Source organism: Haliaeetus albicilla, chromosome 9 (assembly GCF_947461875.1).
Source record: "Haliaeetus albicilla chromosome 9, bHalAlb1.1, whole genome shotgun sequence".
Taxonomy (NCBI): Eukaryota; Metazoa; Chordata; class Aves; order Accipitriformes; family Accipitridae; genus Haliaeetus; species Haliaeetus albicilla.
In genome coordinates this window covers 23,629,587-23,653,281 of record NC_091491.1, presented here as the reverse complement: position 1 = coordinate 23,653,281, position 23,695 = coordinate 23,629,587, and the positions used below count along the sequence as shown (strand labels likewise).

The 23,695-nt window shown below is 38.7% G+C and overlaps 1 protein-coding gene across 6 annotated transcripts in view; it reads right to left on the bottom strand.

The window, feature by feature from the left end:
• The window catches only part of ACSL3 (acyl-CoA synthetase long chain family member 3), a 55,475-nt gene that overhangs the window by 31,187 nt on the left and 593 nt on the right, over positions 1 to 23,695 (bottom strand). For 3 of the 6 annotated variants that reach the window (XR_011326140.1, XM_069792108.1, XM_069792104.1), the window contains exons 2-3: positions 8,108 to 8,211; positions 3,000 to 3,421 (exon numbers count right to left, since the gene is read on the bottom strand). Coding sequence is in view for 5 of the 6 variants with exons in the window: in XM_069792108.1 (XP_069648209.1) it covers positions 3,000 to 3,350 (351 nt within the window). In the remaining variant the exon portion in view is untranslated. Of the gene's footprint in view, positions 1 to 2,999; positions 3,422 to 8,107; positions 8,212 to 11,807; positions 11,894 to 23,212; positions 23,339 to 23,695 lie in introns of all 6 variants that reach the window. The other 3 variants (XM_069792105.1, XM_069792106.1, XM_069792107.1) reach the window with 3 other exon arrangements.

Below are 23,695 nucleotides of genomic sequence, written 5' to 3'. Positions count from 1 at the left end.
CCTTTTTCCACATGAAAACATGGATTACAGCTGAACACTTCTGAAAAACCCCACCCTAAAATTTTATTTACATAGCACCCTATGTTTTTCAACATCATAAGGTACTCTTTTACTGCTCAATGACTTGGCATGGCAAGAACTTTCCTGCAACTTCACAGTAAGTTCCAGCATCAGCTACAGTGAGTAACATTCTGAATTCCCAAGTGCCTGCCCATGTGCTTACTGTTTCATGTAAGTCTTACAGGCTTTAGATGCACCAGTTTCCCCTACCAAAATAGTGTTTACTTTTCCCCACTATGACTTATTTATTACGTTTCCATTAATTTTGTTCTTGGTTACAAACCCTTTTCAAAACAGAACAAAACAAAGAAACAACCCCCACGAACACCCCCCCCCCCCAAAAAAAAAGACAAAAGAACACACACAAAGAAAAACCCACATACCAACATATATAAAAGCAAGCACATGACCATAACACCTATAACTAAGTTGACATAAAATAATCAACCAGCAGAATAAAGTTAATCTTTTGGGCATCATAAAATTTAAGCTCTGCTTAAATTAATTAATTTTTCCAATTAATTACATCTTAATCTCTGAAGTAATTTCAACATTATTTTATCCAGCCTTAAATACATATTTTATGAAATTAGTATTAGGTATGCTTTCCAATCCATGTATTAAAGGACACTACAGAAGGAAACAGAAAAACTAACTACATCTGAAATATAATAAAATGCAACAAAGTGAGCAGAAGCAAGTATTTGTATTTTATTAACATCCATCAATTTCTGCTACTTTGGCAACTACACAGAATAAATAATCTTTTGAACAATATCATATCATAAAAAGTCAAGAAATTACAGATTATCTCAGGTATCATTGTTCTCAGAATAAATTAACGTAGTATCTGATCTTAAAGAAGTTTAATATCTAGCTTTAAATAATTTTAGCTAGAAGTGTGAGCACACTTAGTTCTCCTAAGGATCAGAAACATGTATCTCAAAAAGGTAAAATATTATTTGACCCATTTGACCCATGAATCATTAATTAGGCTAATCTAGCCTATTGCAATTTGGAGACAGCCATCTTCTAATAAGTAATGCAACTCAGTACACAGACCCGTGATCTACATTCAGATCTGCCCTGACTTGCAGATGACCTCAGAAAAATGCATCGATCATTCCCAACACTGTGTTCAATTTCTGAAAGGGAAAAAATAATTAACAAGTTTTGCAACTCCTGTAAAGTATAGAAATTACACGCATTGTATCTAAGAATTAAAACTGTCATGCACCTTTTCGAAAAGCTGCACCAAATAAACCTCGACAAGTTGCCTTTACTAAAGGGAACCAGGCAATAAAAAGATGCATGGTATGAAAGACAAAAATCAAAGGAAAAGAACTCTGACATTTAGAAACAACAAGGTATCTTGTGAAATTTTCCTCACTTGCTAAAACATGTTATAAGGTATTAAGAAACACTGAATTCGTTAATGGAAAAAAAAATTGAAAGTAGACTTATGTGATAGTGCCACAACTTAGAACAAAGTAACATGAGGGCAAGCATGCCAAACAACCATAATGAACTGTTGTGTCAAGCTTAGACAAAATTACCTAACTTAGGTAATTTCTAAATCTAAATACTTAGAAACAAGTAATTTAAGTAGGTCAACACGAACATTCTTCAGCTTTACAATATTTAGAACACTTTGCTTGCATAATGGAAAAGGCTAAAACTCCTAAGTTCTTAAGCCTTATATTACTAATTATGTTTAAAAAAAACAGAGCACAGATCACAGGCAGCCAAAATTCTCATTTGTGCTCAGAAGCCCACTTTGTACAACGCGAATCTTCTGTTTCTTTACAGGGCAAAGAGGCAGTAAAACATGCATCAAGAAAGATTATATGTACCCATTTCTCCCAGCATTTCCTTCATACTGAAAAATCAACTCCATAGCTGGGAGGAAGTTTCACTAACAATTAAAGTTTATATAAAGATTTTAACAGAACTAAACTTTGCCATGTATTATGATACTAACCAAATTCTACTTTAAACATTATATTCCTGTATCAGAATTAAAACTAACAGTATTTAAGGAATCCTTTATCATATGAAAAGATTCTTCTTCTGCAGGAAAACTAATCTTAATTAAAAGTTGTCTTTATAGCATGTAGTTAGCAACTTCTAATACAGAAGTGCAGACCTTTAACACATTTCCACACATATACACATATCCTGTTAATGGTACCTTGACTTGCTTCTTCAGGCAAAAATGCATTTTTAAATGCCTAAGTACAAAGCAGCAACTGACAAGACAGGCCTGAACTTAAAAGACTATAAAAAGTCAGTCACTTGAAACAAGAGAGTTTTATATTGAAATTACATCTCACACACACACCATGATTACGGATTAGCAGAGTAGTAGCTCACCATGAAGGAGATTGAAAGAAAAAGTTTAACACAAAAAAAACCCTCTTCCAATTAAAGTCTGTGCAATCCTTTTCCAAACAAAAATTTCATATAAGCTCTGAATTCACTGGGCAAAACAGTAAATCCTTAAGTTACAATTAAGTTTACTGGAAAGGCACATCTGAGTATAGGCATCTAGCAATTTTTCTATATTTATCTGATTATAGTTCAGCATAAAACAAAGGGAGACTTTTTTTTAATTCACCTAAAAGGAAAACTTTAAAGCCAGTTACATCATCAGCTGAATATAAAAACCAAACACCTAAAACACATTTGTGTTTTTTCTTTGGCTGAAACCACAAAAAAAAGGTACCTACTCAAGAATGCAAAACCAAGGTTTAGATTTGTTTTAAATGCTAAATAATGGAAGATTGGGAATTAGATAATTTAACTCTTTTCACAACTACTTAATCTAAGTAGAGAAACTTATTTTTTCCCCTGATTTGCTTTACTGGACTAGAAGTGTTGCAAAAGAAAGTAAACACACTTTGAAAGAATTCTTGAACGCAGACAGCAAAAAGACTTACCTTCTTAAAAACTTTTCCTGATGGCTGGATTTCATCTTCCTCTTTTAGGATTTCACGTGTTCCCAAGAGTTTTTTGTCCTTAAATTTAGTTTTAGCATATTTAAAAACTTTGTCGAGGGTATCACACCCAGGATATAAAACTGAAGCTAAGCAATGTAGACTGTTAACAGATCTGTACGCAGCCCCAGGCTTGTTATTCACAGGTTTAGCTTTAACCTGCTTGGCTTTTGCTATAGCCTGCCTTGACCCTGAAAATATGTACCACGGAATGTACGTTACAAAGGAGTACACCAAGATTATAAAGTTTATAAACTGTAGAAGAACAGGGTTGATGTTATGCTTCAACTTCATTTTGGCTGCTTGCGAAGGTTACAAGGAAGAGTTCGGAAGCATGGATCAATTAGACAGGGATCCAAAAAGATCTGAAAAGAGAAAAGAAAAGGTTAGTAGTAAACTCTATAGCTGTTGGCAGGGGGATTATTTTCGAACATTTTATTACAATCCATATTCCAATAGGTCTTTTTATGCAGAAGTTAGGCTAGAAGTCTTAACCCCTAACACAAACAAAACAAGACACCGATACATGAGAAAAAACTTCCATTCCCATTTAACAGACTGCAGTATTTACTAATATTTTTATTTCTTTGGACACTACACAACACAAACACAGAACCTAAGGAATTCAGGACATGGGTTTTTAATTAAATGACATGTGAATGGCATGTATGTACCCAAAAATGTTATATGATCGTATGATTTAAAAGATTCTCTCCAACCACATCAGAATATCTACATGCATATCTTCACTAGCAATCTTTATGACCTTCGACCATAATAAACCTCCATACAAGCCCTAAGAATAACAAGTAATGCCACCACTCTGTACATGGGAATCCTGACCACTAAATATGTTGAAATGCTTTCCAAACATTATACAGACTGAGACACCTAAGAGAAAGAAACTGTAACCTTCCTTCATGAAGGCCCTCTATGCAACAGAACTTTGCTGGTTCTTTTATTCCTAGGGACTTTCCATCAGTCCTGCGATTTCAGCCTCAGTACCAGTATGCAACAGGCACACTTGTTATATAAATAACCATGACAGTAAGTTAACTAAGATTAGGTAAATACTGGAAAATGGCTTAGAAATATCCCCAAAATCCTAGCAACAGCACTATGAAGAGATGTGTAACTTTTTCCAGTGTCCCTAATAATGTCAGGATATTCAATTTGACTTTTTTAAAGCATCATTTATCATATCTAAAGAACACAATCATGCAACTTCCTAATGTATTCTACTGTAAAGGCAAGAAATTATGCCATGTATCTAAAAGATTTAAAAAAAAACAATCAACAGAATAACTAAAATCATTATGGAAAACAGGGAAACTTGTCATAATGGCTGAAGACTAATTTCTGGAACGGTGAATGAGCTACCAGTTATAAAAATCAGTGGTTTGCACATAAAAGCAAAATGAACTATAAATACACTTCACTCAGTTAACTTTTCAAATTTATTGATACAATGGTATCAAAAGCAGTACCATAAATAAAGCAACTAATAATGATATGTACATAAGATGCACAACCTTGATAATTCTTTCTAAATTAAGTAAATTTTCATTCCTAAGATACAGTGCCAATACCACATTATTCTTCACTGATGTTTTACGTTCATTGACTCTTTGTTCATTGACTCTTTATAAACCATAATGAAAAGACATTTTAGTTGAAAAAGTAATGTTTAAATCACCTAAGATCCTTCAGTAGTAATGGAAAGAAACCTTGCTTCATGAATATTATTAGATTTGTAAGTCCTGTTGGGAACAGATCAATCCAATATCCTTCATTTGCAGGATAAGTTAATTCCATCTTGCTCTAAACCATACAATTTCTTAAAATTCCAAGCAAAAAGATTTCACCATCAACTTCTTCCCTAACAAGCTGCTGTAACCTCATCATTAAGGCTGCATTGTTATGGGCAGCTTGAAGGAACCAAGCAACATCAAGGTCTATTCTGCAAACCACCCAGAGGCACATATTCAAATAAAGCATAGCAGCTCTTCACAGTAGGAACTTACTGTATCAAGCAGCAGAGTGGGGAAAGGGATTAAAAACCTTAAAAAAACCCCAAACAACAAAAAAACCCACAAAAACAAACCACACACAAACAAAAAACCCCACCACGCTTAAATAGGCCAAAGGGCAACCTCAGTAATCGTTCAAAGAGACTTACGTTCTTAGGCTGTCACTGAAGGATACTTAATGGAAATAGTCATGCGCCAGCCAATAAGCTACTGCAGTCCAGAAAAATTATGCTGTTGTTGATAGCAGCATAGAACATAATGTTTTAAAGCTGAATCCAGAGTTCACACAACAAAAGTTTACCCATTCTTCAAAAAGTTATACATGGTACTATAATTTGTCTGGCCCAGTTCGGGGGGTGGGGGGGGCACATTTTTTTTCTCCTTATAAAGCTGGAGAACTTCTCTGTGCCAACAAAGTAGAAACAGAATTTAACAAAACAGCTACAAGCAAAAATTAAGGCAACTTATTGAATACCTTTTGGAAAATTGTTCTCCAGAGAAACTCCCTGTCTGACAAACAGTTGAGCCTGTCCAAAAATATTCTCTTTGGGTTTCATAACTTTTCTTGGTTAGAGAGGCACTGAGCTCTTCTAGAATAGCAGCTTCCCATTTCATTTTGCAGTTATCCAAACAGCTTTATTCCTACCTCAGAAAGAGAGAAACCTTTTCCACCATTTCTAAAATAACCATGCCAAGGTCTCATGTCAAACTCTCTCCTCTGGCTTACCTGAAGCCTTGCACATAATCCCCAAACCTGGAAATGTTTGCTTTGAATTGGAAATCATAAATTGTGCTATGACCACCATTTCATAAAGGCTGCATTGCAAGAAAGGGTCTATGGAGAACTCCAACAGGACAGACTAAGGGGAAATATTTTCAAATGTCACCCTGGTTCAGAAAAGTAAGCATCCAGCTCTAGAACTCTACTCTGATACACATCTGTTACCCTAAGTAAATTGCTAATTATTTCAGTTTCTCCTCCAGTAAAGTGAGGCTATTATAAGTAATCTATTTCACACAGTTTCTTTTAAAAATTAACACTTACAAAAATATTTTTTCACTTAAAATGTAATTTTTTAGCGATAAAAAAACCCTATCTTTGCAAATATAGTTTCTTGCCTTAAAGGCCAAATAAGACTCCATTTTTCTTTCTTTAAAATCTTACAATTAGGAGACAGTAAAACTTTAGCAATAGAGAGTGCTCCTGTGCCAGTGTCTAACAATTTGACAATTGATTTCAGACTATGATATTTACAGAGCACCTACGCTTGTAACTGGGAGTGGGATTGTAACTGGGAGTGGGAAAAGTGCAGTCCCTTTTTGAACAAGCAAGAAAAATATATTCTAGTATTCTCATTAGAAGGATAAGTTTCAACGTCTTTGTAGGGTGATGGTTCTAAACAGGGCTGAGCCATGACACAAAGGAAGTTCCCTGGTGACAATGTAAAGGCTCCACCTCTTTCCTTGTATTAACTGAAGAACACAACATGCATTTTAACTCATCATTTCATTTATTTGTTTGCTATGTTGCTGAAGAGAAAAATTCCAGGTAAGCAAAGGAGATACAGTTTAAAATGCCTTCATCCAACAGATTTATCATTGCCATTCCCAGCAGAAGAACATCAAAGTCAGCTAAATGGATCACTAAGCATCCAATAAAAAATTAATTTTTATGACAATGTAGAAGCAAAACTTATCCCTAACTTGAGACTGGAGTGCTAGAAGTTAAGACAACTATCTTTTACTGCAAGCAAAACCAATGCAGCTGAACATGACAGTATGGTTGGGGCGGGGGGGCAGGTGGCATTAAAAAAAGGTCATTTAACCTCCAAAAAAATACCCCAGTTTTAATGACATTGTAAAAGAAAAAGATTGTTTTCATTAAGATACAATGTTTGGATGTGCATTTTTCTCTATAACAATTGCTATTTTGAACCTTTAATGTATGGTATTTTAAAAACTCGATGTGAAAATACACAATTAATAATCAAATTGCAGAACTAATCTGAAAATGAAAAGTTTTAGGGAAATTTTCAAGGTTATATCAAATTTGAAAGGCTTGAAAGGGATGCACTGTTTGCTGTTTAATATTCTGCCTTTAAAAAAGTACCAAACAAAACAAAAAATCTCTGGAAGACTTCGTGAAATACTATTCTGGGACTTTAAAATTTCATTGAAATACAATTTGTGGTCACCTTGTTAATTTTGGAAGTATATGACTGTTTTTGATCATAAAAAGAGGGTAAGTAAACCCAACATTTTGGGGCAGGGAATGAAAAGCAGAGGACAACAGGATCCTAAGCAGTTTTCATAAGCATTAGTTAAGCAATGACACTGCGAGAAAGTCTGCTGCCTTTACAGTACTGGAATTTTCTTCTTGGGCAACTTGCTTAATCACTGACAAATAAAAATATACGATGTGAAAATATTTTAACTTAGTGGTTCGGTCTGCAGATTAGCTGTAAACACTCAGGCTCTTATAGAACATGCAACCATTCTGGTTTCACATAATCCTGCTGGGGTTTTTGAGGAATCAGTGTTCAAACCCTGACTAGTGATGCAGGAAAGGTTGGCAGGTTAAATCCTGGAGGAAAGAGCTGCTAATTCATGCAGGAATACAACATACAGAAAAACTGTGCAAGCACATGTTTCTGCATACACATAATAGCTGTTCAGTTTATATGTAATCCCATTTCATGACACAGTCACCAAATGGGAAAAAGTAAGACCACAAGTAAAAAGTTATACACTTTTTTCAACAGCAAAGAGAAGAAGCAACCAGCATACTCATGAATGAGTCAGGAGAAGTAAACTGGCAGTTTTCAGGACTGATCCTGCTTAATACATAATCAGTGATTTGGCCTGGTATAGTATTTATACTAATGCTGTTATACCCTTTAGTTTTAGAAGAAAACTTTTGTTAAATGAGAAAAAAAAATCCTTAAAGGAATGTGTTTACTAATTGACCTGCTTATAATAATTATACTACAATAAAAGCATGAATTAACAAGAAAAAGAAACCTTATGCAACTTCTCATCGTGGCAGGTACAGGTACAACAGCCGATACAAGATGTTCCCGTCTCGGTTTACTCAACAGGAGCTGTCACAGGCAACTGCATGAAATCTAAAAATGGAAAATCCCCATTAAATATGGCAATTATAAAACACACCCTCCGTTCTTTCACTTGTCTTTTATAATAAATAAATAAAACCTTTTGCTCATCTAACACTGCACCGTATCACGTTGGAGAGTCCAGGCCCACTACATCTAAGTTAAAATAAAGCCAGCTGTAACACACAACATAGTTAGTCATGGTTCATACTCAAGTCCAGTAAAATCAAGGTAGCTGGAAGAGCATTAGTTAAATTCAGTAGCTCATACTACTTGCCTCCCTGACAAACTCTAACTCCCCAATGTCTTTCAGTGTAACATTGTTTCTACCATTTGGAGTGGAAAAAATGTACCTATCTTTGCATATCTATCTACACAGAGAATACATTTCAGCCTAAGTAATAAATACTCCTGTACACCTTAGTCTTACTTAAAAACCTGTGTCAGCAATTCACATTTAAAATATGCAGCAAATATAAACATTTTGTACCTACTACCTGTCTGCAAAAGTTATTATTTACACAGCTATTCAGTTCTTACACAGCTTATCTTTTCCAGAAAACAGTTTCAGTCGACTGACTATTTACTACTTGAGGGAAGTACCCAGGGTGCTCACTGCTCCATTTCTTGACTTCCATGCTTTCATACATACTAATTAAACAATTAGTTTAAACAAAAGCTGCAGCAGACCTCAGATGATGTAAATCAGCATCACTCAAAAAAAATAAAGTGTAGATAGTCTACGCTGAGATAGTGGAGGAAGGCGATTATCACCCTGCACAGCTATGGGCAGTAACATACCCACATACAGACAGCACACTGTGTTTGATTTATTCTGAGATCTCTTTATAGACTTATCAATGGCCCTTATCATGGATAAATTTACATATACAATGAGCTGGTTCTCAGATCAGCTTAGAAAAGCTGGGATGATTTCATGTCTGATTTTCCTTAGGGAAACCTGAGTTACCATGACATTAATGTTCAGATCTTCATATGTATTCAGGCTTATTACCTTCTGCAGAAAAGAGTAGGAATCAGCTGCTGCTAGCACACCCAAATTCATATATCCACAATCCTAGTGGATACCCTTGCAAAAAAAAAAAAAAAACAAAACACTTCCGTCAACAATTTATATTCACAGGAACACACATTAGATTTCTCTTATCAGCAAATCTTGCAAAAAGAAACTGATCTGTTATCATTCATGGAAAAGATAAAAAGGTTATTTACAGGGTTAGGCTTTACTGGACAAAATAAATAACTGAGTATCTTCATGTATTGCCTGGTATCTTCATTATAAAAACTAACAATCTGAGTACTGAAGACAATATAACAAAGCCCATAATACAGAATTTTAACTGTATCGCAATTAGCCTCTACCAGTTTACATCTGGACTTAAAAAGAAACATTAACAACCCTAAGGAAGCAGGTTTTTTAATACATCTACTACTATTAGAGCTGCCAGTGAAAACATTTCTTCGCTAGCATTCAGCAAGTGAGCTTTTCTTTTACAAAAATAAGAGATCTATAAAAACAAGTTACTGTTATTCATTTATAAATACTCATGTACTCCTCTATATAAAAGTAGAAAAGAAAACTAAATGTACAGAGAAGCAACAGCCTATGCTTCACAAGGAAACTCCCTTCACTATGAAGTGAGGTTGAGCCTGAGGTAATGAATGGTGCTGAGGAAAGAATCCTAAACGTATACCCATCTAAACGGAAGATCTGTTTTGCAATATGGATTTAAGACATAGTTATATCTGAAAACAGATGTTCCTCACAGCTACAGCAGAAGTGTTTTCACACATTTCTTGAAAGAGAGAGGACGGAGATCCCAACAAGCCCTAGAGAATGGTGGAAATGGATACCTTGGGTCCCAGAGAAGAGTTGGTGCTCAGCACATTTCCCCAAATTTGAAGTGACAGCAAAGTGAGCACAAGGACCCACCACAGCTCCCCGACTCACCCCCCCTGCTGCTCCCCACAGCAAGCTTCTCCTCCCCACCACCTCCCACATCCCCAGAGAGCTGCTGCCCTGGGACTGCTCACAGGACCCATGTCGCTCCCCAGGGTCCACCTCCCTCCAAGCCATCCTGGTGGTCCCTTCTCTCCCAGGCCCAGTGGTTTCCATGCGAGTGCAAACACTGTCCTTGTCCCCTGCTTGCTTATTTTCCAGCCTCCCTGCCCCTCCATGCCACCCTTCCCTAGGCTGCTGCCTGTGCCTCAGCATCACTCCTAGAGCAGAGGAGACCTTCCACACGCACCTCAAACATCCTCAGACCCCTTCACTAGGCAGACCTGAAATGCTGTTCCAAAATGGACTGCCTCTATTGAGTCAAGTTGAGAACAGATCCACAGCTCTGTCCAAAAGGACATCTGCTTGCAACAGGGAGGAAAAAAAATGCTTGGTGCACCAACCCGTCAGCTAACCTAGCAGCAGTACCTTCAACAGCCCTACCTGACCACGCAGGGCTTGTTACAGTTATTAAATAGCCTTTGCTAAACAAAGATCGAGGAGAATAGGATTGCATGGCTGTAACAGTCTTGTTATCAATTAATATGTATATGATTGAAATAACCAGGCAGCTGCTGAAGTCCTGTGTACAGGCATCATCAATTAATATCTAAAATAGGGAAACAATAACTAGACATGATTTAGGGTTTAGGAACTAACTACTAGACAACGGGGCTTTACATTTATGCCAGAAAAGGTTATGGACTGTGGTCTGGTCAATAAACCTTGAAGAATCGCTTGGAACTACCAAGATTAGGGAAGAAGTAGGTAAAAGGTAATTCCTACAGGGGAAGATTGTGACCACCAACTCATTGACCACCTACTCAACTGATACCACCTACTAAAAAGACAATGAGGGAAGACAGACTCTGTGCACTAATTCACCTGAGGGGCAAAGAAGAAAGAACAAATCATTAAGGAAAATAACAGTGAATATGTATTAGTTAAGTATATAAATGTGGGGATTTTTGAAACAACCATGTGCTGTCTTGAGACAGGCACCCATTCATGCGCATCAGTGAAATTAGTTTGAAAATACCTTGACTCTGTGTTATTGGCTTGCACAGCGGGTAAATGTACCCCATTTGGGGGACAACAGTCTGACCTACACTCAGCCAGAGGTCTTCATGAAACTTTTTGAGGCAGGCAGACCCAGAATGAAATTAATTCCCACATCACCTCCAATCCTTGATTTCTCACTCCAAGTCCTGAGCAAGAGATAATCTGTCTCTCCCTGGACTTTGCCCTCCTTGCTGCTACACGTTGTGAACTGCTATTAGCTTGCACAGAAAGAGGTATAGTGGGATACCAAAATTACTACTGATTATGGCTGTTCTCTCAAAAGGACACAGATTTTCTGAACATGGAGAGAGTAACTACTCTCTGCAAGCACATCTAGGGTAATTTTGAGCTACCTTGTTCAGATCACCCTGTAGCCTCCAGCTGTGACCAACATCTTGCACAACCCTGGGTGAATGAATACTCAGGCTCTTTAAATGCTTCCAGTTGCTCTGCTGGGGATCGTTAACACACGCAGGCAGATTGCCGGAGCCACCTCAGCGCTCCCAGTCCTGCTCACACAACTCACCCGCCACGAGGCTTCAGCATAAGCAAATCCACAACTGAACTCCAGCTCTGACGGCAAGTCGGGCACTTCTGTGCACGAGTGTGTTTCTGAAAAGTATACAAGGGCACACGCAGACCATCAGGAAAGACACATCATGACATGGAACAAACCAAATTCCAAGGTAAGCATTTAACAGACTGCTGGAGCAGCCAAGGTTGCTCATGAAGTGCATGGCCTGAGGGTATGGTTTCAGTTTGGCTCAAGCAGATTTAATGCTGGGCTGCTCGAAAACGTAATCCAGCTCTTTCCCTCCATTGTACCAACACACAAGTGCCTGTGTGGCTAGGAATGAGTCAGATTAGCTGGCTGATCCACTTTAAACCCTCTGCTTCTCAGGACAGAAGGGTGGATTTTCCTTTGTATCAACTTTGGTACTTACTTGAGCCTAGGGTGAGTCATTGCAGGCACCTAAATCAACAGAAAATTAGCACTACAAAAGAAGTTATTCTTCTGCTACCTCAAATTGGGTAACCATGAATAGACGGGCATTAATGCCATGGCAAAGAGGGAACACAGAGCTGGAGGAGGAGAGGGAGGGAGCCTGGCAGTCATGCTGTAAATCAAGCCTCCACTCTTGGCTGTAGGAGAACCAAGATCAGCACAGACCCATATGCAAAATGCCTTGTGACTTGTCATCACCAGTACACTGTGGGATCAGAGAAGAGCTGTGGTCTGGAGGATTAACCTTCTGCTTTCACTACTTTCTTTTTTTGGAGCTCCCCCTTGGTGGTTTCAAGTGCAACAGCCTAAACACCTTTAAACTTTGGATGTAGGCTGCTAAACATTCCTATAAATACAAAGGAGTTTAATTTATGTCATTCACTTAATGCTACATTTGTAAAATGATACTCCTATTTCCTTAGGAGGCAGCCTAGGTACCTAGGTAATAACAGAAGGTATGTTATTAGGATAAATACATTATTATGTGCTTGTTAGACACCAAGATACTCTAACAATAGAAACTACATGAACGGCAGAAGTCCTTTACTCTAAGGAGAGACATTCCACAATATTAACTAAACCTTGAGACAGAGGAAATAGTTTTATTATCTAGAAGAGTTTGCAAAACATTAACATTTTCTTTTCCTCTTGGTAGGCCCATTTACACTAGTGGGGGGAAGGGGGGAAAACACACCTAGCAGTGGCAGGCAACAGGGAAACACATGTGGTAGCACAGAACTAAATTAGAAGCAGCTGACATTTCTTGAGGACAAAGACCTGTGCTTTCTCTTATGTGGATCCTTGGTATATCCAGTTATTTCTAAAAAGGTAATGGTAAGTGGGTGTTAAAAATGTCCATTTGCCATCAATCTCTTCTACAGACTTCCATGCCTCATTTGTATGAAATATCACTGCGTGTTGCAGGAGAGGCAGGCTCAGGTTTGTCAATCTATCCTCTCCTTTCTAATGAAACAAAGACAGTAAGATTTATGAGGACCTGAAAGCTAAAGTGACAATCACAAGTAGACAAACAGCTTTATTTTTTCAAAAAAAACTATGGGACTTTCAATGCACAGTCTGACTGCACGGGCTACAAACTGAAGTTTAAACCTTTGTTACAGGTGAAAAGTAAAACTAAATCAAAATGAGTTCAGCACTAATTCAGGAGCTACACTTAAGACAGGCACTCCTACCGTTACCTATGATACAAACACCCTTCCAAGACACTAAAATCAGCTGAAAACACAAACCCCATTGCAATTCTGTATCTTAGAAATTTTCCTATTCAAAACATTTTAAAACTTATTTTCCTTAAATAAGTTAAAAAATTAACTTATACAAGACAGATTAAGTATTTAACGGATTGATGAATTCATCTTCTATTAGTAGGAGTAATAAAACACAGTTCTAAGGTAACAATTGTTGTCAGCTAACCTGAAAGCACTTCCCAAGAAGTTAACATCACTGTTACTATTAATACAGAGAAGAAAACATTGTGATAAAAACATTTATTTAAAGCCATTCAGTAAAGTAATAGCTATGCCAGGAACACAATCCAGTGCTGCTTCATCTTTTTCTCCTTTTCTTCCCACTACATAATACTGCTTCATGGCAAACAAGTGTCTTACTCCTTTTGGGCACTTTGATTTAGCAGATATTGTCAATACATTGCTTCCATTCCTTCTCATAAGCAGTTATTGGAGCATTTAAGAGATGCCTAACACCAAACTAAATTAAATGTTTTCAAATTTGTTTCAGAGAAGCAAAGGAATTAATGGATAAAGTACCTTACTCCTGGAGAAGACCTGAGTAACTTTGATATCTGCAAATTAACTGTCGAAGAGAGACAAAACCACCAATTTCCCAAGTATACTGCTACATTTTTAAACCACAGATACAAATTAAACACTGAGGAGCACTTAAACAAGAACACCAATACCACTGCATATACAGTATGAAAAAAAGTCTGCATAAAAAAAAAAACCAGAAGCTTCATCATTACCCCCGACCTTTGGCTACTGTAGAAATGGAGTAACAGTCCAGTTATTGCTGCCAGTTTATCACTCTCCAAATTCCTACAATCATCTTCCAATTGTTTAAGACAATCCTCCTAAGTACTTCCACTGGGAGGCAGACTCTGCTTTCCACCTGAATTGAAGGGACTGACCAGGATGGTTTGATATGCCATTTTCTACAAAATACAGCCTTAGATCAGTTCTCTAATTTATGGGAAATCTGAAATGCTAAGGAGTGAACAGGTCTGCTTTGTTTGTTTCTTAAAAATCAAAACAGAAATAGATGTTCTGTTGCTGTATATTCAATCTGGTTGTATGTAGTATTCTAGTCATGTATTCGTCAGATCAGAACAAAAAATCTAACATAACGATACCAGAGGTTTTTAAGCAGTAAAGGTCCTTCTGTTTTTTCCTCTAGAAAAAGCTATACATGCATAAAAATGTTCTCATTTACTTTTAGATGAATTGGAGTTTGTGTAGTGTGACAGTAAAAATTATTACCCATTATTCTATATTCATTTTTTAAAAAATACCAGGTGGCCAGCTCCAAAATCTGGTAAGCCCATGTATTTATATTGTCTTTGCCTTCTTTCTGTAACATTTCTTCCTTATTTGATAGGCTTTTGTTAGGGATAACCTTAAGCCAGAACCTCTTTAAAGAACAAGCAGCAGATGAATACACTCAAAGCAAATCTGAGAGCGCAAAATGATGATATAGGCTTCAGAACAAAAAGTGAAGGCTTTATTCCACGTCTTTAGAGAAGTTCCTCACAAGAAAAACATCAGCCAGATGAACAATACTTTCAAGAGGTACTTTACAATATATTTCAAAGGAATAATGACATCCACAGCATAATCAAAGCTTTCAAAGTGATAAAATAGGATGTTTCACCACTTAATTTGAGAGGCTGAGCTGTTGATGTTTTCAATACACATTCTCTTTTGAAGGCTAAATACATTTTCACATTCCACTTGCTTGGGTTTTGGTGTGTTTGTTCTTGGTTTTTTTTAACAACGCCGCTGTGTCCAGTCATCTACAGGGATTTACTACCAAAAAAAAATTTAATTAAGAAGTTCCCACAGGAACATCTGCTTTTCTCCCTGCCACTTTCCACTGTGGTGTCTACAGCTCCAGAACAGGAGCAATCCCTCTCCTCTGGCCAGCAATGGAAGTCAGAAGTCCCTCAGAGGGGACCACTACCTTTTCAGGGAAAGACTACTGCTCCCAAGCCCATGTGCACGCTCCAAGCTGTGTATTGTAACATTCACTCTCCATATAACGAAGAGATCCCCCCCAAGCCACAGAGCAGAAAAGCAATAGGAACGCAATTTATAAAAATCACAGACCCGGGAAGTGCTGCCTCAAGCCAACACTTGCACAAGACTCACTGGGTGTTTCATACCTCATGAAGTGAACCTCTCCACAATGACTAAGCAAGACATACCAAAAGCAGCACTTCACTCCAGCAACTATATAAATGCAGAAAATAACTTGTGGAGCTTCTCCTGAGCACAAATAGAAAGGGAGGAATGAAATTTGCTCATTCAAAGTTCTGTGAACATGCAATTCAAGTACACTTTTAGTAATCTTACCTCTGCCACAAGTTATAAACCTATTCTCAAAAAGAGTCTTCTGTTTCTTAGACTGCTTACATTAGTATCTGTGAAATCCCACCTCCTAAACACACAGAGGTTTACCTTTTTGATTACCGTTGACTCCCAAGTTGTTTTAACAGAAATACTTCAATATTAGTTCTGTTTGAACACATACCCCAATTGTGCTGCAATGCACAGAAACTGCCTTTCTCCTAGTATTTTTCAGAACCTAATGCTAAAAAATTACTTGGATTATTTAACTCCAGATTCAAAAGGCTTTTTTACCACAAAGCACTTTATAAGGTTTTTACTTCTTTTGGCTGCTCTGAAATTCTAGGGACAGTGGGGAATACAATATTACAAAAGAAAGCAATAGCAAAGGAAAAATAAAATATTTCAAATTCAGTGTTTTCCTAAAGAGCTACTTGATCTAGGTTTTATTTCTATACTGCTTGGGGGAAATGACTCCTTTGTTCAAAATCCAGCACTGGAATTTATTTAAGTACGGCAAAAGGATGCCTACCCTGCTCATTTGAGATATCATCCTATTTTCTAACCTTAGAAGTAAGGGAGTACCAGGACAACCTCTCTCCTCCACCACACTGGAATGAATATCCTTTTCTCTCTTATTATTCTCTCTCTTTTTTGTAAGCAAAGCAAGGCAGGATCAGTTACGAACATGCCCAACAATTGCAATACATGAAACAAATGCAAAACAAGGACTCCTTAAATTAGAGACCATTTTTTTCTATGTGAAGAAGCATTACAGAAGCATGGTTCTCGGCTCCAAGTCCTTAGATGTCACCCTTAAAAATAAAACTTATGAACACAGGTGTTGAAAATCAGAGGAGAACATTCAGTGCCCACAGATATGGACTGGAGGGGATGAAGGTGAGGAGGTAACTAAGTCCTCACAGGAGATAATTCAAGTCAGTAGTTCACAATCAGCATACAAACACTATGTAGATAGATGGAGTTTTTGGCAGAAGGGAATCCTGTTTTTCTATTCAAGGAAAACAAACACACCCTTAGACTCTGATTATGTAAACATGACCAAATTATTGAAGTACCTGGCTGGGTAAAGCCTTCACCGCTAAGTTTTTAAAACAAGAACATTGACCTTTTTAAAAAAGAAAGGTGTCATAGTACCAACAGCATTTGCAGGAATTTTGTTAATATTTTCAGGCAAAATTATTTTTCCCATGTTATACACATGGTCAGATTAATTAATACAAGTTGACAAGTTGGGAGTCCAGAATAAACTATTAAATATTTCTAGAAGAATATAAATAAAATATTTCCTCTGTTTCATGAGCCACTAACATTTCAAAAACCAAAAGAATTATGTCTTACTCTGCAAAAGAATCATGAAAGATTAAGCTAATGATGTAATTAAAATATATATAATTTCAATCACTGTACTCTTAGACTTTGTTATCTTAGATGTATACACAACTACAGATGCACAGAAAAAAAATTCAGGCTAGCAGATCTCCCCATTCTTTCACACCCTGGACCTGGCCACAACTGCATGAGTGAATGCATAACACAGGATGTGGACAGGTTGTTTGTTTTGTTTTGTTTTTTAAATAAAACTTATTTTATTGGTAAATGACTGACTTTTTAAAACAAAAGTTGTCACAAGTTTCTTTATGAATGTCTATTTAAGTTAGCATTCCTGATCAAAAACCCTCACACCACCTTCTAATGGCCACTAACAGCCTTGGCTTTGTGGCTGAGACACTCACACACTGGCTCACAGCTCTGCTACCCCGACTGGGAAGTGGATTTGTGCCTTGTTCTTGAAAGTATTGGATGTTACCAGGTTAAGCTATTTGTGTAGATTATAAGAGAACTAGATAAAAATCTCTGTAAGCATCTTCCCCCAACTCCGGCCCCTTGAGGCTGGGGGGACAAGGGGATGGAACACAAAATCTACACAGTTACCAGCACTGCAGAACTGGAAAATATTTTCTAGGCATCTCAAAGTTGTCCATTAGGAAAATCATTTCTCTATTCACAGCTTCCCTAGAACAATATAGCACAGCAATACTTCATCAGAACAATTAAACTGCAGCTATGAATGACTGACAAGCCCTGACTGACAAGACAGAGCTTTCCAAGTAGTCTGTGGACTTACTGCTGCAGAACAGACTGAAGCCACATTTTGCCATGTAGACAATCAAGCTCCCTGCCCAAGCATTACCAGGACCACTGTCTCCCTTCTATGCCTGTTGCCTTACCTCTCTCCTCTTCAGCACTCACCGAACACATAAATCCTTACAAAATCTGCAGACAGAAAAAGCAGATGCATCTCTCTACATAACCACTTAAATCCTCCTGCTTCTCCCATTCCCTTCTGCCTTTCTCCATACCCACATACTTAAAACACAGACTACAGACATCCTCTTTACCAAACACAAATTAGACACACATCTAACTTTTAAAAACTAAGCACAGATGCTCCACTTTCCACATTTTTCATAGGTTCTCACAGAATGAGCCCATAAACTTTGATTTTAATAATGGTTTGGTGAAACAACTGCAGACCATGCTCCACTGTTATATTCTGATACCGCCTTAAAACTTTGGTTGGTAGAAATCATACTGTATGTCTGATCCAACAAACCTTATGTCATCGTACACACTGATGTATGATACTGCGCTAATTGCTCTGAAGTCTTCTGGTCAAGAAGCAAAGAACCCATGCAAAACCTTCCTGCGCACGATCAAGGTTTCTTGCATGTCTCGGTAATCAACCTGAACAAAATGAGGCACGTTCCATACCCTGTCCTGGATAGCAGTAAGGGAAAGGCAGAAAAAGTCTTTCCTCTAAAAATGCCAAAAAAATTTTATATAGTTTTCGGTTCACAGTATCCTTATGAGTTTATCACAGGAGGAGAGAATGTTCTATACGGACAGTAACGTAACACAGCAACTAGATGGGGAACTGGATCTGGCAGTGCAGTACTACTGCTATTCTGCTGCTTAATGTTCAGCAAGTCACTTCTAATCTTTATTATCTATTTTCCCCTTCCAGGTCTCATACTGGTTTCATCTAGCAGATACAAGCATACAGGGTAAGGATGATATTTACACAGTACCTAAAAAAAACAAAGCACTAGGTTTCCAATTTTTAAGTGAAATGGGAAAAGGCTTGCAGTTTGTTATTGCTGTTTTCCACTATCAACAGTGAAAATCCCTAAGTCAGTAACTTTCAATAATCCTATCTTCCCTGCTTTCCAGGAAACTCATACAACTGAGAAGCCAGCTTGTCCCATTTCAGATACTGTAATTAACTAGCACATCTTTGTAATTAACAAGACTGATGAACACTGAGGGAAACATGCCTTCCCAATGCACACGTGTTGACAAACTGCCACCACCTCCTCCTCCTATGGGATTACAGACACTAAATCAGCACCTTGACTTCCCGTGAGCTGCAGGTTCACTTCAGGAACAAGAAGACACATGTAAGTAATTCCTTCCCAAGGATCGGTAGACTGTTGCAAGTTTTGAAATGGGGTAAGTCTAAAACCATTCTGAACTTTGAACAACTTTTCTGCTAATTGATTTAGAAGGTAATACAGAATAAGACTTGAGCTTCCTTCAGAGAGCTGTACTTTTTTTTCCCCCTGTAGTCCTGGATTTAGTAATAGCCACTCAGGAGGTGTGATTAGGATATGGCCTTGTCCAGGTGATTTCCTTCAACACCCTCAAAATCATTAGATCCCAAACTGTATCTTGAAGCAGAGTACTAAAACCTTCAAGAGCCCTTCAGGCCTTTACTACATGGCAAACCCTGCTGTAGATCAGCATTTCAGGATGAAGAGCAGTTCCTCCAACTCTAACTGCATAATTAAACAAACAAAGTCCTGCCATTTGAGAACTGCTTAAGATTGAGTGCTTGCTATATTCCTCCAAGTGTGATGAGTAAACCTGCGCTGCCAGACCACATGCAGTCCTAAATAAGCTGGCTCAGAAACTTCCACTGTGACTGCTCTGTGGGCAGAAACTAAATAGAGCCATGGGATAATTCAGGTGGGAAAGCACCTCAGAGGGTTGAACCTCAGTTCAACCTCCAGCTCAAAGGAGGGTCACCCATGAGATCATACCTGCTTTCTCAGGGCTTTATCCAGCTGGATTTTGAAAACCTCCATGGAAGGAGACTGCACAACCTCTCCAGGCAGCAAGTCCCACTGCTTGACTGACCTCACAGTGAAAAATGCCTTATAGACATAGACCTCTCCGACTTCAGTTCGCACCTTCCGTCTCTTGTCCTCTCACCATGCAGCACTGTGAAGAACCTGGCTTCGCACTCTTGAAAACCTCCCCGCAGGTGCTGAAAGGGCACCGCCAAGCCTTCTCTTCTCCAGGCTCAACAACAGGAACAGTTCCTCTGCCTCTCCTCACAAGGCAAAAGCTCACACCTCAAGACAATCTTGGTAGCTCTCCACTGAACTCATCCCAGTTTATCAACACCTCCCTTGTCCTGGGGAGCAGTACAACTGGATGCTATATTCTGGATGCGGTCTAACGAGTGCTGAGTGGTAGGGGATAATCGCTTCACTTGACCTAGTGGCTGTGCTCCTGTTAATACAGCACACACAGCTGCCCCATGCTTAGCCTGCTGTCCAGCACGACCCCCAGGGCCTTCTCAGCAGAGCTGCTCCCCAGCCAGACTGTCCCAGGCTGTGCTGGTCCAAGGGGTGACTCCTGCCAGGAAACAAAGCCAGGAAGCCCCACCCTTAAACAGCTGTTTAAATGGCAAATTTGCTTAGTAATCACCAGCAGATGAAATGGATAGAAATTGAAGCCAAGTCTTCTTAGTGTTAATACACCTTACTTAGTAGTACTAAGTCGCATCTTAGGGCCATATTCAGATGGCCTAAATTCCACATAAATCCTTCTGCCTCCTATTTCTTACTAGCTGGCTTTCAGGCAGCTCCCCATCCAGCATCTTACATAAATTCTCTGAATTGCTCTCCAAAACCACCTAGATTTCTCCATTGACTGAGAAAAGGGGCTTGAGTGGAATTCAGGCCACCTGAACTTAGTCTTTAACGTCTGGTAACATTGCAGCATCAGACCGCATTATTCCTTTGGTTTTGTCACTGTGGCAGTAAGTAGCAGCTTGTTTGTCAGGACACATTTTAGTTTAGTTACTCTTCCACTGGAACATGTATTTTTAAAGGAAATGTAGATTTGTAAACAATTCAGGATTCAGTTCTTCCTGCTACCTTCTGGAAATTTACTCCATAGCTGGGTCTCCTTGAACGAGAATTCTTTATCCATAGGTCTCTTGCATTTTGTCCCGAGCTATGTGTGCTGCTTTGTTCCAAATGTGTTGATGATTCACAGATAAAAATTTGGTCTTTAGTCTGATTGTGGCTCAAACCATTCACTGGTCTACAGAAAGGAAGCATAAAAGCCCTACATTGGCACTAAATGTGGGCTGGGGGAATCAATGGCTTAAATGCTCACCAGTTCAGCAAGAGCACACCATGCTTTAAGTCAAGCATGAAGACATTTCCTCTAGTTCTTCAAAGATTATCAGTTCTCCAATAAATACCATTCTGATTTTCTTAGGCTTCAGGCTGAACCAGATCTCTTGGTTTGAGAAATTATTTCTCATAGGCATTATGGTTTTATAACCGTGTCGTAAATTGAAAAGTTACACATGCCAGCATAGTCAGCCCAACATGCTCTACTCAGTGGTCTTACATAATCAGGATCCTCCATGTAAGAGAGACGGAGTAGGGAAGAAGGGAACTACCCATAGCACAACCAGATTCAACACACCACAGTCCCGACACCTCGCTTCAGAACATTAGTAGTGCTTTTGTCAAAGCCCTGGAGCACTCCAGATGCACAGGTATGGACAGCCTACCCTTGTCTGCAGCTCTAAGTTAGACCTCTCTCAAAATATCACAGTACGCCAACACATACACGACTGAAATATACAGAATACTGAGGCTGAGGTTTACTATCTTAACGATTACTTTGAGAAGAATGGGACTCTCGGAGATGGCACAACTCTCAGAACTAAGCGACAACTTATTGAGGATCAAACAGGCTATTTTAGAAGAAATTAGGTAGGTTTGCTTCTCTCTAAGGGATTCTGTTTCCATTAGTAAGAAGCTTGCTTTCCTGACCAGCCAATAGGGACTGAGCATGTTACGTGTTTCAGAAGTCTAGACCACATAGATCAGCAGATCCATCACATTCACTCGAGTTTGTCAGCCAGCCATCAAAACTGAACATACAAAGCATGAAATTTGGACCTACCTCCTGTTTGAGGGACTAATAATACAAGCATGATGAACAACTACAAAGAAAATCAAGTCTTTCAGTCATGATGTTTAGCTTCAACCATTCCTGAAGCATAAATCCACAGGACAAGGAGGAATTACCACGCTTAATGATGTCTTTCCTTAATTTTTCAAAGCACACAGGACAGGCAAATACTAGGAGATGTGCTTGCTCTCTCAGTGGTGCAGATCGTTAGGAGTATAAAGTCTTATGAGTGCACCCAGATGATTATCTTTCTCTTAGGACATAATTAAGACCTGATAACGCATCTACCATTTCTGACTTTTACTTTTTACCCCCAGGAAAAAAAAAAAAAAAGTCATATGCCACAGTGAATTTTTGCACAATGAGATACTAAGTTCACTCTGGAGAAAGACTACTTCTACCGCAGAAAATAACCAGACAAAAATTGCATTAAGTCTTTTTGGTTTCATCTTCTGCTTTTTATTTACATGATGCTTAGAACAATATAATAAAAAAGTTTCACGTCAACTCAAATATTCCTGAAGACTTCTACAATATTCTAAAATATTTTGAGTAAAAAAGAGTGCCCTTACCTTCAACAGACTTTTAAAAGTACTCAAAATCATTTATCGTTGGTTTTGTTCTTTTTCACAAACTCTGCATTGATAACAGCACTTTTAAAGTTAGTGAGTGAGGCTATTTAAATACAAGAATTTCACACATGGTGTCATCAAATTCATGTCACAGGCCAAAAAAAGCCATGTTCTAGAATCTGATACTCCTAAACAAAATGCAGTACTTCTCATTTAAAAAAACTATATACCAGTTGTCGTACATAATTATTACATGTTTTGGGGGGGTTACTTCACCCGCAAGTTTAAAAAAAAAAAAAAAATCTATCAGTGCTCATAAACTACCTTAGGACTACAACTTTATTCAAGTCACCGTTTAAATTTTTCTGAAGGCTACTGCTTGCTTATTTCCCAGAGATTTTGTATGAGTCCCACAGACCGAACCTCATGCTGTTTATAGAGCTACCTGAAATAACCTTTTAACGCCTGCTCCTCTCCCACACGCTTCCGAGCGAAGAACGTTCCTCCGCTATCTTTCCTGAGCAAGTCCACGAAGGGAACGTACCTCAGCACCAAATCTAGCATCAAGCCCCTAGAAATCGCAACGAAAACAGTAAAATACGACTGGAAATTCCGATGCGCGCCTCCTTCAGCTGTTGGGTTTCACACTGCGTGCACTCACGGACCGTAAGCCGCGCGCCGAGAGCGAAGACCACGCGCAGCCGCACCCCCGGTACCAAACCCCAGGTGCGGGCATTCCAGTGAAGCGGCGGGGACGCGGCGTCCCCCCACGCTGCACCGGCGGGCCGTCACCCGCCGGGCGGCCCGAGGCCGCGGCGGGCAGCCCTCTCCCCACGGCCGCGGCCGGCTCGGTGACTCACGGCGTGCTTTCTCCGCCTCCTCGTAGGTAAGAGCCGAAACACAAAGAAAAGCACAAGAAAAGAGCGCC